The sequence below is a fragment of the Eptatretus burgeri genome, chromosome 2, assembly GCF_056783735.1.
Source record: "Eptatretus burgeri isolate ZD-2024b chromosome 2, Ebu_testis_v1, whole genome shotgun sequence".
NCBI classification, from domain to species: Eukaryota; Metazoa; Chordata; class Myxini; order Myxiniformes; family Myxinidae; genus Eptatretus; species Eptatretus burgeri.
Genome location: NC_140962.1, coordinates 133,734,498 through 133,747,575, shown reverse-complemented (window position 1 = coordinate 133,747,575; position 13,078 = coordinate 133,734,498). Strand labels below are relative to the sequence as shown.

At 44.2% G+C, this 13,078-nt stretch overlaps 1 protein-coding gene across 2 annotated transcripts in view; it reads left to right on the top strand.

The window, feature by feature from the left end:
• Positions 1–13,078, top strand: part of LOC147033194 (twinfilin-1-like) — a 63,515-nt gene that overhangs the window by 43,273 nt on the left and 7,164 nt on the right. The window contains exons 2-7 of one of the 2 annotated variants that reach the window (XM_085871320.1): positions 755–832; positions 1,095–1,273; positions 1,746–1,841; positions 1,933–2,037; positions 9,204–9,329; positions 11,226–11,376. In XM_085871320.1, the coding sequence (XP_085727446.1) occupies positions 755–832; positions 1,095–1,273; positions 1,746–1,841; positions 1,933–2,037; positions 9,204–9,329; positions 11,226–11,376 (735 nt within the window). Of the gene's footprint in view, positions 1–754; positions 833–1,094; positions 1,274–1,745; positions 1,842–1,932; positions 2,038–9,200; positions 9,330–11,225; positions 11,377–13,078 lie in introns of both variants that reach the window. The other variant, XM_085871319.1, reaches the window with a different exon arrangement.

Below are 13,078 nucleotides of genomic sequence, written 5' to 3'. Positions count from 1 at the left end.
CATTTGGTGCAGAAATGAGAGAGAGAGAGAGGAAACAAATCCGGCCAATTTGAGGTTACCTTTGTGAACTTCCCATCTGAGCACAGCTCATGATGCTCCGATCGCACGCTCAATTCGCACATGCTCTGCTCATTTTCCCATTTATTACCAGTCTTCAAATAATTAATGGAAAAAAGTACAATAATATTGCCAAATGTACTTGCCCCGACATATGGTGTTTGTCTCTGTCTCGTTGCATAAACGAGCATGGTCTTGTGAGTGGCAACAAAAACGTTATCGCGACTGATATTTTTGTTTCCCTCGGACTTTGCTGATTTGAATCGGTGTTTTTGCGCCGCTACCAGTTCCTCAACAATTTATGTTGTGAAATTTCCAAAAACTTGGTTGTCTTTTCATCAAAGCTCAATAACGGGCACTCGTTTATGATGTCAAGGCTTATATTTAGCTGGGGTGGAATTAGGTCGTCATAACGTTAAATTTAGTTGCCCTCCTGGTGTTGTGCGCCCTTACTCATCCGCTTCGTCGTCACAGCTTCTTGTGATCATAACCCTGTAACGAATTGTCAATTCTTCTCATTCTCGACCGTTCTCGTATTTTCTAAGCTGGCCTGCGCTAACTGTGATTGAGAACACGGGAGATTTGATCTGATCTTCAAGTCACCTCCGGCTCACTCGGCACTGTATTTGGCTTGTTGTGACCTGCTTATGCCTTGGACTGACTGTTTGGCCTATCACCATGTTCCTGATGTTGTTAGCAATACCGGACCTCAAGGAGGTGTTTGTGAAGGCACACAATGGGAACGTCCGTCTCATCAAGGTCTCCATCGAAAACGGTGAGAACTGTGATGTTGAAGTTACCACTTTAACTTGTTTACTTTCAAATTATCTGCTTTCTCTCGCCAAGCGTTATGTTTTGGTTCCATTTTAAACCATATTGCTCTTTCCAAAGCTTAGATTTGGCTATCCTTGATGGTGAATGCAATGTGAGATGATTTTTCAATACCCCTGCTTAAAGGGGATTACAGTACGTATGTCCTAGTACCTTCCAGCCAAGCAGCTTCTCCGTAAAGCACTCCCATGGCTCTTTTCCTACAGAGAGGTTAGTGTTGGGAAAGCAGAAAAAGCCTTCTGGTTCATGGCATCATGACTACCAAACTATGGTGGTGTCCGAGCTACAAGAGAATCAGCCGACCTATCTCCTGTTCCGCCTCGACTCGCGCAACGCCTTGGGTTACGAGTGGCTTTTCATCTCCTGGTCTCCCGAAAACTCGCCGGTATTGCTTTCGGCAACATCTCGATGTTGTGATTTGATTCCTGTGCCGGCCTGGCCTGCGTTGGTTACACACGTTTTTTTTTCGTGACTCGGTATGCATGTGTTGTCCTTGCAATAGTGGGAAACTCGGTAGTCATGATTTTAGGATGAGCAGGAGATGCGGCGAAGGATAATGAACAGACGCGCATGCAGGTGCAGAGAGACGGAGCGTGAACCCTTCGTCCCTCTCTTTCATTAAGATGAAGGGTTAACGCCAGAAATGTCAGCTTCTCCTTACTTCCCCCCACCCCCCCCCCCCCCGGCAGTTGGAATACCTCATTCAACGTCCTGCTGATTTAATCCATTGTTCTTGCCATTAAACGGTCCAGTTGTGCACAATGTTTAGGTTTCTCGCTTTCTCGGGTATCGGTTGTGGCCTGTTACACTGCCTGTCACAAAGCAACGAGAAACAAAACTATTTTTTTTCCCCGCAGACCCGCCAGAAGATGCTGTATGCTGCGACTCGTGCCACCATCAAACAAGAGTTTGGTGTGGGTCACATCAAAGATGAAGTTTTTGGCACTACCATGGTGACTCTCTAACATATACTCGACTTCCTTTTTTTTTTTCATGTGTCTACATGTCTCCAAATGCCTTACCCTCTGCTTGCACCTTCTGCAGGATGATGTGACGTATGAGGGGTACAGCAAACACTTGCGCGCACGTGCCATGCCTGGTCCCCTCACAGCAGCTGAAGAGGAGCTCCAGAAGATAAGACTGAATGAGGTGTTTGCACCCGCTGTGTTTTGTGATGTTTGTGTTATTTTTGCTTGTAGGACAAGGACTTGCTTGTAGTTTAATAGTCTAGTTCTAATACAATGCCTATTGTACCTCGGTGCGTCGTCGTTTGCAAACGTCAGCCTAACCTGTCAGCGATTGCCACTTGCTGATTTCACTAATGCAAATATTTCATTGTTGTTATTATTTGAGAGTGGCATTGACTATCCTGCCCCAATATGGACACTTCCTGGAGGATACATATGAGAAAGAGGCCGAGCAAGTAGTGAGTTTCCCATGGAACATCATATAAAATAATACATAAATCATCAGATTATATAAGCTTGTTGTTGGTTTAACAGTTAGGGTGGCTGGCTCAATATCTTGGGGGTCTTGAGTTCAAGCCCTTCAATGCTGGTGAATTAACACCAGGTGGGTTGACTCAGACTGTCATACTACTCAGGTTAGCGGAATGAGTACCAGCTTACTGGTAACAGGGGGAATTGCATCGACGGCACAGCCAAGCAGCCACATGTTGCTCACAAATCAATAGATCAATCAAATTGTGTAATACAAGTCATAAAACAAAATTTTTTGGAATTGGAAGAGGAAGGGCATTGCACCAGTGACCAGTGGGACAAAGCTGGACTCAATAAGCAAGTGAATTAATGACCAGGAAAAGAGGAGGCGGGAGAGGGAAAGAAATGCAATAACAGGCACCAAAAGGATTGGTGGTTTGGGAGGGGGAAGGGGGTTTGGGGAATGCCAGAGGGTGTGTTTCAATGGGGGGGGGGGGATACCCAGATACCCATGAGGATACCCAGTCTGTACAAAGGACCAGCTGGCAAACGCTCCTACCTACTTTCTAAACGATCCTCTTGAGGAAGTTCAGCCATGATCTTTCCTGGGCAAACCACATCTGAAAGTTGTCCAAAGCCAGCCGCCGACTGTGCATCCTCTGTCATACAAAGCCATTCTTCGGCACACCTGAACTCCCTTCCACCCACAAGGGCTTCATACCTGCAGCTTGATGAAGCACTGCACTCTCCCCTCTGGGCTGGCGCCCCTGTCTCGCATCTTGCCCAGCTTGACACCATGGAAACCAAGGCCTTCAAGATCATTGGAATCTTTCGCGACGAAGCTGAGTCTATGGGTGTTATCACTTTTTCATCGCAGACAGGTTGTTCTCCGTCTTGTACCACCTCCTTTGATGGACGTTAAATCGGCGTTCTAAATTTGACTGTCAGCACTTTTCGGAATTCCTCTTTCCCTTGAGCCTGGAGAAATAAATACAACTCCTCTCTCAGTTAAACTCGGTTGAGTACCTTTCCTGCTGACAACCACCGTGCAGAAGTGTGGAACAGCTTCACATCAAAGTCGGAACCCATGTCCAAGCAAAATCTTTTGAACAGCCTGGTGTTCAGAGCTGATGATTTGATGGAATTCACCACCTTCACCAACTCTTTTGAAATGGCAGTCAGTTGATCAGGCAATGTTTTTGATGCCAAAGCTTCTCTGCGAATGAAGCAATGAACTCCGGTTACCATTGGAGCGCGCTGTTTCACCAACGTTTTGGAAACCCGATCTTGAGCACAGCATGGCAGGTGCACCATCAGTGGCGGCACCCACAAGATTTACCTAATCCAGACCATGTACTTCAAGGAAATTGTTAACAATTTGCATCACATCCTGAGCCTTTGTGGTGGCATCAAGAGTCTTACAAATAAGAAACTCATCTTTCAAGCCTCCTTCAACCATGTATCGTGCGAACACCAATAGCTGAGAGCGCAATGCGACGTCGGTCGATTCATCCAAATTGATTGGCAAACAATGGAGACTTCTTTATTTCATCCACAACTTGTTCACTAATGTTCTCTGATATCTCACTTATCTGTCTCTAGTGTGTTGTTGGAGTCAGATGCAGGATTGTGCTGCAAGTCATTGCCGTTTCTGACTTGATATTATGCTACATGTATATTAGAAGTATTGTACATATTATAGTACAATATATATACTCCTTATATGCTCTTTACTTGCTCTTCACATCCTATGATTTACACTCAACATGACAATGATGATTAAAAATAACCTCGTTGGCCTGTGTTTGCACTCCCATCTGAACACCCAGCTCGCGACGCTGGGATCCAAGGTTCAAATCCCACATGCTGTCATTGTTGATTGGTGTATTGTTTATTTCCGTCCTTGTGAGTCATATAAAAGCACACTGATGTTTCCTCATCTTCTTGTCAATCGTCCGACTGCTCTTCCAAAAGCCTTCGATCACTTACATGAACATTATTGCCTCCGAAATCATCGAAGATTGTGTTTTTATTTATTTATTTTGAGACTTGGAAGTGCCCAATGAGATAGTGATTCAACCTTCAGCACAGCACTATGAAGTTAAAGTACTAAAAAAAAAAAAATAAAATAAAAAAATTTGATTTTGTTTAATTCTTTACAACCGGAACAGTATATTTGGCACTTCGATCCATTCCCTGCTGTGGTTGGTACATTTTTGCCAATCATAAGTTTTCACCTGAGTTTTATTCAACTGTTAGGGCTCACAGGTGAGCCTGTAGGTACGCACACTCGCCTCTAAGCTGTCCAGCCTGGGTTTGAATCCCGACCCAGCTATAGACTGTCATCCCGGTGTTTCACAGGCAGGGCGATTCGTCAATGTGTGCGCCGTCCCTCGGATGGACGTTAAACAGGGGTCCCATCTGCCGACGTTGGTTAGTGGACATTAAAGATCCCACGGTGTCCTTGAAGAGTAGGCGAGCTATCGCCGGCAACATGGCCAAATTCCAAATTACTCTCCCAACCAGCAGTGGGCGTGGCGTCAGCGCCACAGCCACGCCCTCAGCCGATGATGTTACTCCGCAGCCTAGTGTCGCATACAAACAAAGAAGATTGAAGTTTGTTTGTTTGTTCATTCATTCATTTATTTATTTATTTATTTGTTTGTTTGTTTGTTTGTTTGTTTGTTTGTTTGCATGGTACAATCCAAATACATGATCGATAAGGGACAACAGCATAGTCCAGGTTTCTGATAATTATAGATCGCATTTGTAACTTGCATATTGCGAAACCAAAATAGTGTTCCATCCCAATTATGTCGCATCACTCTTCAGTTACGGGTTCTCTTGTTTGGTGGATGAGTGAGGACCAATCCTGCAAAACATTAGACCTTGGCAGTGAAGGAAATTGGAGTGACCTTGATATCTATAAGAAGCCACACGCACACTTTCTCATCATCGCTTGGCACAATAATGCTGCATACATGGAATAAAAAAAAATCGGGCCATGTTGTTATCACTCAATGTCCTACTCTTTTTGAAGGATGTATTGGGAATTGAGTGGTGGCAGATTTAACAGCTGCCGTGATGTGCCCTCTGAAGGACTGCATACTCTTTGATGCAACACCTTGCCTGGAAGATGCCTGGTGTTGGCTTAATGGTTTGGAGTGGTGGGCTTGGGATCCTAGGGTCCTGAGTTCAAATCCAGCTCAGCTGTTGAATTAATACCAGGTGGGGTTGACTCTGCCTGTCACCCTTCCGAGGTCGGCAAAATGAGTGCCCAGCTTGCTGGTATCCTGTGCCGTAGTGGCGACTCGTCTAGGATTGTGCCAAATAGCCAAGGAGACTGCTTAAGCAGCACCAACGCTCTGCACAGAGCATGGTCCCAATCTCCTCTACTCCTTGCCTGGAAGGCACCTCTTTGACGGTTTGTGGTTGGATTCTACATTTCCTGTCAATAATGAAAATTGGATTAAGTAATCAAACGGGTTATCGATGCCTCATTGTTGATACGTGTGCACGGGGGTGATGGGAGTGGGGTGGATGGGGAAGTGGGAGACTGAGGGGTGTGGGGGGATGAGGGTGGGCACCAAACGAGAAAGTTAAATTGAGAAAAGGAAGATAAGGGAAGACTATGGGAGAGCAAAAGGATGGCGGAAGAGTGTGGAAAGAATGGAAAAAAAGTTTGGGAAACAGATTAGAGTAAGGGAGTGCAAGGTGTCGATATGGAAGTAAGGAATGGATAGTGCATTTTGGGGTAAATAGGGCAAAGGGAAGGAAAGGAGCATACGGGGAGGGGTGGTTGAAACGGAGAGGGGGTCCATAAATCTTGCCATATTTGCGTACATGATAAATAGCCATCATCTACCGTATTTGTGACGGAGCATCGATGCTGCTGAAGCATTTTTCTTGGCAAGGATTATGCTGGATAGTTTGCTGTTGCCTTGTCAACAATGAGTCAAGGCAGGAATTTGGAATTTTATCAGGGTGCCGGCGATAACTTGCCTCCTGTTTATAAAAGACATCGTGGGAACTTTGATGTCCACCAATGATCAGTGCTTGTAGATGGGTCCACGGACTTAACGCCCTTCTGATGGAAGGATCAGGACATAACAGAACCAAAGGAACAGTGGAAAGAGAGGTGTGAAACGCACAAACAGCAGGGTTGAGGGACAAATTAGAGGGAGACCTGGACGAATGAGGACTTGGGTAGGGGTCACAAGGTGGACAAGATGGATACAGACACAAACTCACAGGAAGGAAAAACTGGAAACTTTGAATGAGGTGGGTTTTGGGAGGGTTAATGGAGAGTACAAGAGATCATGGTTTTGGGTGGGGATGATGTGAGGTGGTGGTGAACAGCTGTCCTGAAGACCTGGAGGGAGGAAAGCGATTTGAAGAGAATGTGGAGTGGAAGTTGGTTCCACAGGTGAGAGAAAAAAAGGAACAAATGAGTGGAGGTGAGCAACGATTCTGGATTTTGGGAGTTTCACCAGAAATGCGTTGATGGTGGACCATGTGCATCCTGCATAAACCTGGGGGTGGGTCGAGTACGGAGAGAACAGGAGATGCAAGACCAGAAAGGAGGCGGGAGAAGACAGAGGGATCACCGACCTGTCTGCGATTCAGTCCCATTGACTCAGCTTCATTGCGATAGATTCCACTGATCTCAAAGGCCTTGGTTTCCACAGCGTCACGCTGAGCAAGATGTGAGGCAGCGGAGTCAGCCCAGAGGGGAGTGCAGTGCTCCATCAAGCTGTGAATGAAGGCCTTGGTGGTGGTCAGGTGTGCCAAGGAAGGACTTTGAATGATGGAGGATGCCCAGTTAGCGGCTGGCTTTGGAGGGTAACTTTGAAATGTGGTTTGCCGAAGAAAGATCCTGGCTGACAGTGAGACAAGTTTGAATGACTGAACTTCCTCAAGAGGATTGTTGAGTAAGTAGTTTGGGGATTTTGGGAGACAGAGACAGAGAGTATGACATGTGCCAGGATTGAAAGACATATTTGAAATGTTCGCCTCCAGCCCTACCTGTGTTGTTTTCTATCCTCATTAACACTTACCTCACTTGTGTGTTTTGTACCCTCTGTGATCTCTCTTTCATGAGCCTACATTTGGTCTATCAGAAAGGGGAAACGATTATTAATGATCACACATAATTGTCAATTTTTGAAAGTAGACAGGTTTCAAAAAGTTACATTTGCACAAAAAAAAAACAAAAAAAACAGGGAACTTCGCTGACATATTTCATAAAGACAAACCTTGAAGTGTTCAGTGCCAATAGAAAGTTCACACCACTTTTCAAAATTTTCACCTTTTGTTTCCTCATAGTCTGGAATGAAATACTATTAAATCAGACTTTCTCCACCTTTATTTACACATTGTAACCCACAACTTCCAAATGAAAAACAAATTACACAAATATCAAGAAATTAATTCAATATACAAAACTAGATTATCTTCGTTGGACAAGTATTCACCCCCCTTATAATAGTAATTGTAAATTAGCTCAGCTGTAACCAATCACCTTGTAAATCACACATCACGTTAATTGGCCTCCACCTGTGTTAAATTGTAGTGTTTCAGATTATTTCAGAACAAAATCAGCTGTTCCTGTAGGTTTCCTCGACTGGGTAGTGCATTTCACAGCAAAGACTCAACCATGAGCATGAAGGAGCTTTCAAAAGACCTCTGGGATAAAGTTATGAAAAAACCCAGATCAGGGGATGGGTATAAAAATATTTAAAAGGCTTTGAATATCCCTTGGAGTACAGTCAAGACGATCATTAAGAAGTGGAAGGCGTATGGTACCACCAAGACCCTGCCGAGATCAGGCCGTCCCTCCAAACTGGATTACCAAGTATGGAGGCGACTGATCAGAAAGAGGGGCCAATGGCAAAGACTGGTAACTGTGTGCATGTGATAACAATATCTGTTTGTTTGGCCTGTACGGTAGAGGGGCAAGAAGGAAGCCAATACTCCAAAAAGTCCACCTTGAGTCACATTTGAGGTACGCAGAAAGACACTCCGTAGATTCTGAAGCCATGTGGCAAAAAGTTTTATGGTCTGACGAAACCATGATGGAACTTTTTTTGCCGAAACATCAAAATGTTACGTTGGGCGCAAACCCAACACAGCACATCACCCAAAGAAAACCATCCCTATTGTAAAGCATGGTGTTGGCAGCATCATGTTATGGAAATGCTTCTTATCAGGAGGGACTGGGGCACTTGTCGGGATAGATGGGAAAATGGATAGAGCAAAATACAGAAAAATCCTACAGGAAAACCTGCTGCTCTCTGCAAGAAAGCTGAAATTGGGACATAAGTTCACCTTCCAGCATGACGACCCGAAGCACACAACCAAAGTCAGAGTCCCGATCGAAATCCAATCGAAAGTCTGTGGCATGACTTGAAGTTTGCTGTCCATCAACACTTCCCACGCAACTTGACTGATATTGAACAGTTTTGCACAGAAGAATGGGCAAATATCGCCCAATCAAGGTGTGCAAAGTTGGTAGAGACCTTTCCCAACAGACTCACAGCAGTAATTGCTTTTAAAGGTGCTTCCACCAAGTATTGACTCAGGGGGTGGACACATCCAACCAAGATATTCTAGTTTTGTATTTTTAATTAATTTCCTGTAATTTGTAGAATTTATTCTTGACTTGGAAGTCGTGGGTTACATTGTGTAAATAAAGGTGTAAAAAGCCTGATTTAATACAATTAAATTCCAGGCAAAAAGGTGAAAATTTTGAAAATTGAGTGTCGACTTTCTATAGGCACTGCAAATAAAGACATAAAGTGCTGTTGTAATTACAGAATTGTTGTCCAATTGTGGTTGTGATGATAATGGGCTATTTATGTGTGCACTCAAAAGCAGAGTCAAATGGACGGGCAAGCGGACAAGCGACAGCTCACACTGCAGGGCGTGGCTCTGCCTCTCAACGACCCGGCCAAGGATGCATTACGTCGCCTCTCTGAGCGAGAGGTCACCTATGTTCAGATGGTATGTCTGGATTGAACAAAACAGTGGTGGGGAGGAAAAAGAGCTGTATAAAGGCAGTCTTGTTACCACAATGTCCCTCTCGTTTTAGCGATGTTTTTACCAAGCAGAACAAACACTCATTATAAAGCTCAAACAAGCAAACGAAGGAAATATTCCAGCCAAAGAGATAATCGATATGTCTTTCACATCTGTGCTGTAACGTTTGGTTCCCTGCTTGTTTTTGTGAACATGAACGATAACGATTTAATGGGTGGAGTAGCAGGCAGAAAGATGCCTTGAAATCCATCTGTAAGGAGCCCACAAGATTCGATGGACTCCATGGTGTAGAAGAAAGTCATGACATCCATGCGTAGTACAATTTGTCGGACATGCAATTGATGGAGGCTGGGTTCTGAAGCACGAGATTGAACATCGACCCACTGGTTGTCCCATTTAGTGTCCCCATCGATCTGAACCTGCGATGTCTACAATTGTCCACGCCGTATCAGTCCACGTACGTCACAAGACATTTCAGCTTTTCATTTTCGATGAGTTTGTAAACATTTCTGAAAACACGTTTTTGACCTTGTCGTTATGGGGTATTTTTTTTTTTAACTTAATCCATTTTAAATTGAGGCTGTAACAAAAAAAGGTGACAAAAGTTGAGGGGTGTGACTACTTTCTGAAGACACTGTATTGTTCGTCGAACCTTTTGAATGTCGCCACATATCCAACGAGTTTGTGAGCGCGCAGGAACAAACTATTGATGGCAACTTCCCTCTTGCCATCCCTCCAGTATTCAACACTTCATCAATCTTTACAGGCTTGCAGTTCTCCAGAGAAAACATTGTGCAATAGGTATTTGAGAGGAGTGTACCCATATCAACCTGGGATACATTCTCATTTCTATTTCCGTAGCAGGAATGGCCATGTCCTCTTCGCCAGTCTGCACCACGGCATCATCTAGCTCCAGCACAAGGTGCGAAAAGCAACTCCCCGGAGTGCCAGGACCCAAGGAGACAAGTTATCACAGCTTCACACACAATCATTATCCAATGCGTGCGTGGCTCTTGGATCCCAGAGACGACTTCTTACAAACTGATGGAATGAAGGATGGCGGTGCAGTGAATGGGTTGAAGTGGAAAGAGGATTGTTAACTATTTTGATTATGTATTGAGCTCTAATAGAGCCCTGTAAGTCGGTCTGTCAACACGATACAGTGAAATTCAAAATGCCCGGCGGAGTTGCCGGGATGTTAAATTCCGAGGAGCTGACTTGCCACTTCCAGATTTAGCATTAAAGGAGCTAAAGCATGTCGGCAAACTCTAAAGAGAGCTCTGGGAGCTGATAAGCCCCGCTTGCTTTAGTTTCTCCAAACTCCCAGAGACTCTTCACTGCGGCTAACTTGGCACAGCATCCTTTCTTAGAGAAGCATGAAAGTTGTTCGTGCTTTTGAAATGGCTTGTCAACATAACAAATAATTTCTGATCGGGCAAGACCAAGCCCAACTATTATCAGTAAATCTTGATGGGAAATCCCATGTCAATAAGATAAACATTAACAATATGAAACAACTTATTTACAAAAATTAAAAAAAAAAGAAAGAAAGATATCAAGGCTAATGGAAAAGCTGATTGACAGAATCCCCTCCTCCCCTTGCCAAGTGCAAACTCAGGCAAGGTAGTGCAAAAGGATGTCGTATTGACATGGGATTTTTTTTCATAGTTTTCACAGTTACCGTGAACATCCTTGGGGGGAAAAAACGTGGAACCACATTGCGGAAGTTCAGCACATGAGAAAGACGACTGAATGGGAGAGACATGAAAAGGGGAAAAAATTGTGGTGGAAGGCCGTTGATGAAGCCGTTTTTCTTCCTGTCTCTCTCTCTCTCTCTCTTACCTCTCATGATCCAATCAGAGCATCGACATGGCAGCCGAGCGTATCATCTTGGCCAAGGCCGAGACCATTGATGTAGCAGTGCTTCCTCAGCATGTACCGTCTGATGTCGCCCGTTATCATTTCTTCCTCTTCCGACACCGTCATCAAGGACAGCCCACGGAGTCTCTTGGTGAGTGTGTGTTCTTTGTGTGTAATGTCATTCATTATGTGTGTATATAACATGTGTAATGTGTCATGCATAATGTGTATGTGTGTTTTTGGCTCGAGCTGAATATAGCAAAGGAACAGTTTTTTTTTCTTCTTTTTTTTTTTTAATACACAGACATCTAGGCACATTGCAGGGCAACAAAGTGATAGTGGGGCAGTAGAGCAACAGGTGGGCACAACAGGTGGGAAAGAGAAATGAAACATGGTAACCTGCAAATAGGAGGGGTGCGTTGGAGAGTTTGTAGGGTAGGGATTAATGGAAGGAGAAAATATCATGGGTAGGGATGGGGGATGACCTGAGGCGGTGATGTACTGACAACTTGAATTCCTCGAGGGAAGAGGGGGATTAGCAGACTGAGAAAGGAGGTTCCTCAAGTTGGAGAATAGAGGAATAAAAGAGTGTAGGTGAGCACTGAGCTTGAATTTCAGAAAGATAACAAAGAGAGGGTTACTGGATGAATGTGAGTGACGTGTTGGGGCGGAGGGTTGAAATAGTAGTCGCACAGGGAGCAAGACGAGAAGAAAGGAGATAGCAGAACAGAAAGGTCACCAAACTCTCTGCGATGAGAGAGCAGCGGGACTGGTACTTCCTTGTTGATGTTGTCAATTATGTTTAGAGCTTTGGATTCCACAGCATCCAGGAGAGAGGTGTGAAGTGAGGGCATCAGCTGGTATGGCACAACTGTATTCCACCAAACTATGGGCCAAAGCCAATGTCGGCTGCATTCAGGAGGGACTTGGCAGGATGGAGGATACCCAATGTACAGTTGGCTTTAGAAGGCAGCTTTGATATACGGTCTTCTCAGGAGAGGTGATTTATAAAGGAGGCCGAGGGGTTCAAGGGACTCATTGGTTGATCGATCATTGATTGATTCAGGAAGTATGTCGGTATGTTTGTTTGACAATCCTACTGGAGAGATGAGAAGAAAATATTTAATTGGATGATGTGCTCCATGTGTCAGACCACCATGTAATCCTTTGCAGCTCAGCAAATATGAAAGGGGCTGCTCCCGGCCTGTCAGTGGGATATGGTATCGCACGACATAATGTGCACGAGTGAAAAGAGGACAAGAGTGTTTTCTAGAGCAAGCATTTATATAAATGGGGAACAAAAGTTGGCTCAAGACATTTCTTTAATTGATGCACTACAGCTTTTACTGTGACGAGATGAAAGGAAATCATTGATGGCTACACGCCGACTCGTGCTTTAGTGGAGGAATTCTGCGAGCCAGTTCAGAATAATACAAAAGGATGTCTTACAAGCATTCAGCTTTGTTTTGATCAACAAGTTAATGTAGACAGAGGGTTTGATTGTTGTACACTGTTCAAAACCGAGATAATATGGGTGTTCTATATATTTCTTGAACCATGTCATAAATATAGCAATGAGAACGGCCACTCTGGAGAGTGTATACCTCCGCCAGGCTGATTAATTTACGTTTTGTATCCCACTGATAGGCCGGATCTGGATTCGGACCTGAACTAAAATTTAATCGGCTTGTTCTTGTCTCCTAACTAACTCATTCACCAAGTTTTGTCCGAATCCGTAACTTTTTGAGATATCGCGCTTTCTATTGTTTTAGCCCGATCACTCAATAGTGAAGAATCGTTAAAAAAATTATCGTATCCGGATCCGTATATTCATCAAAATGTAAAAAAAATGT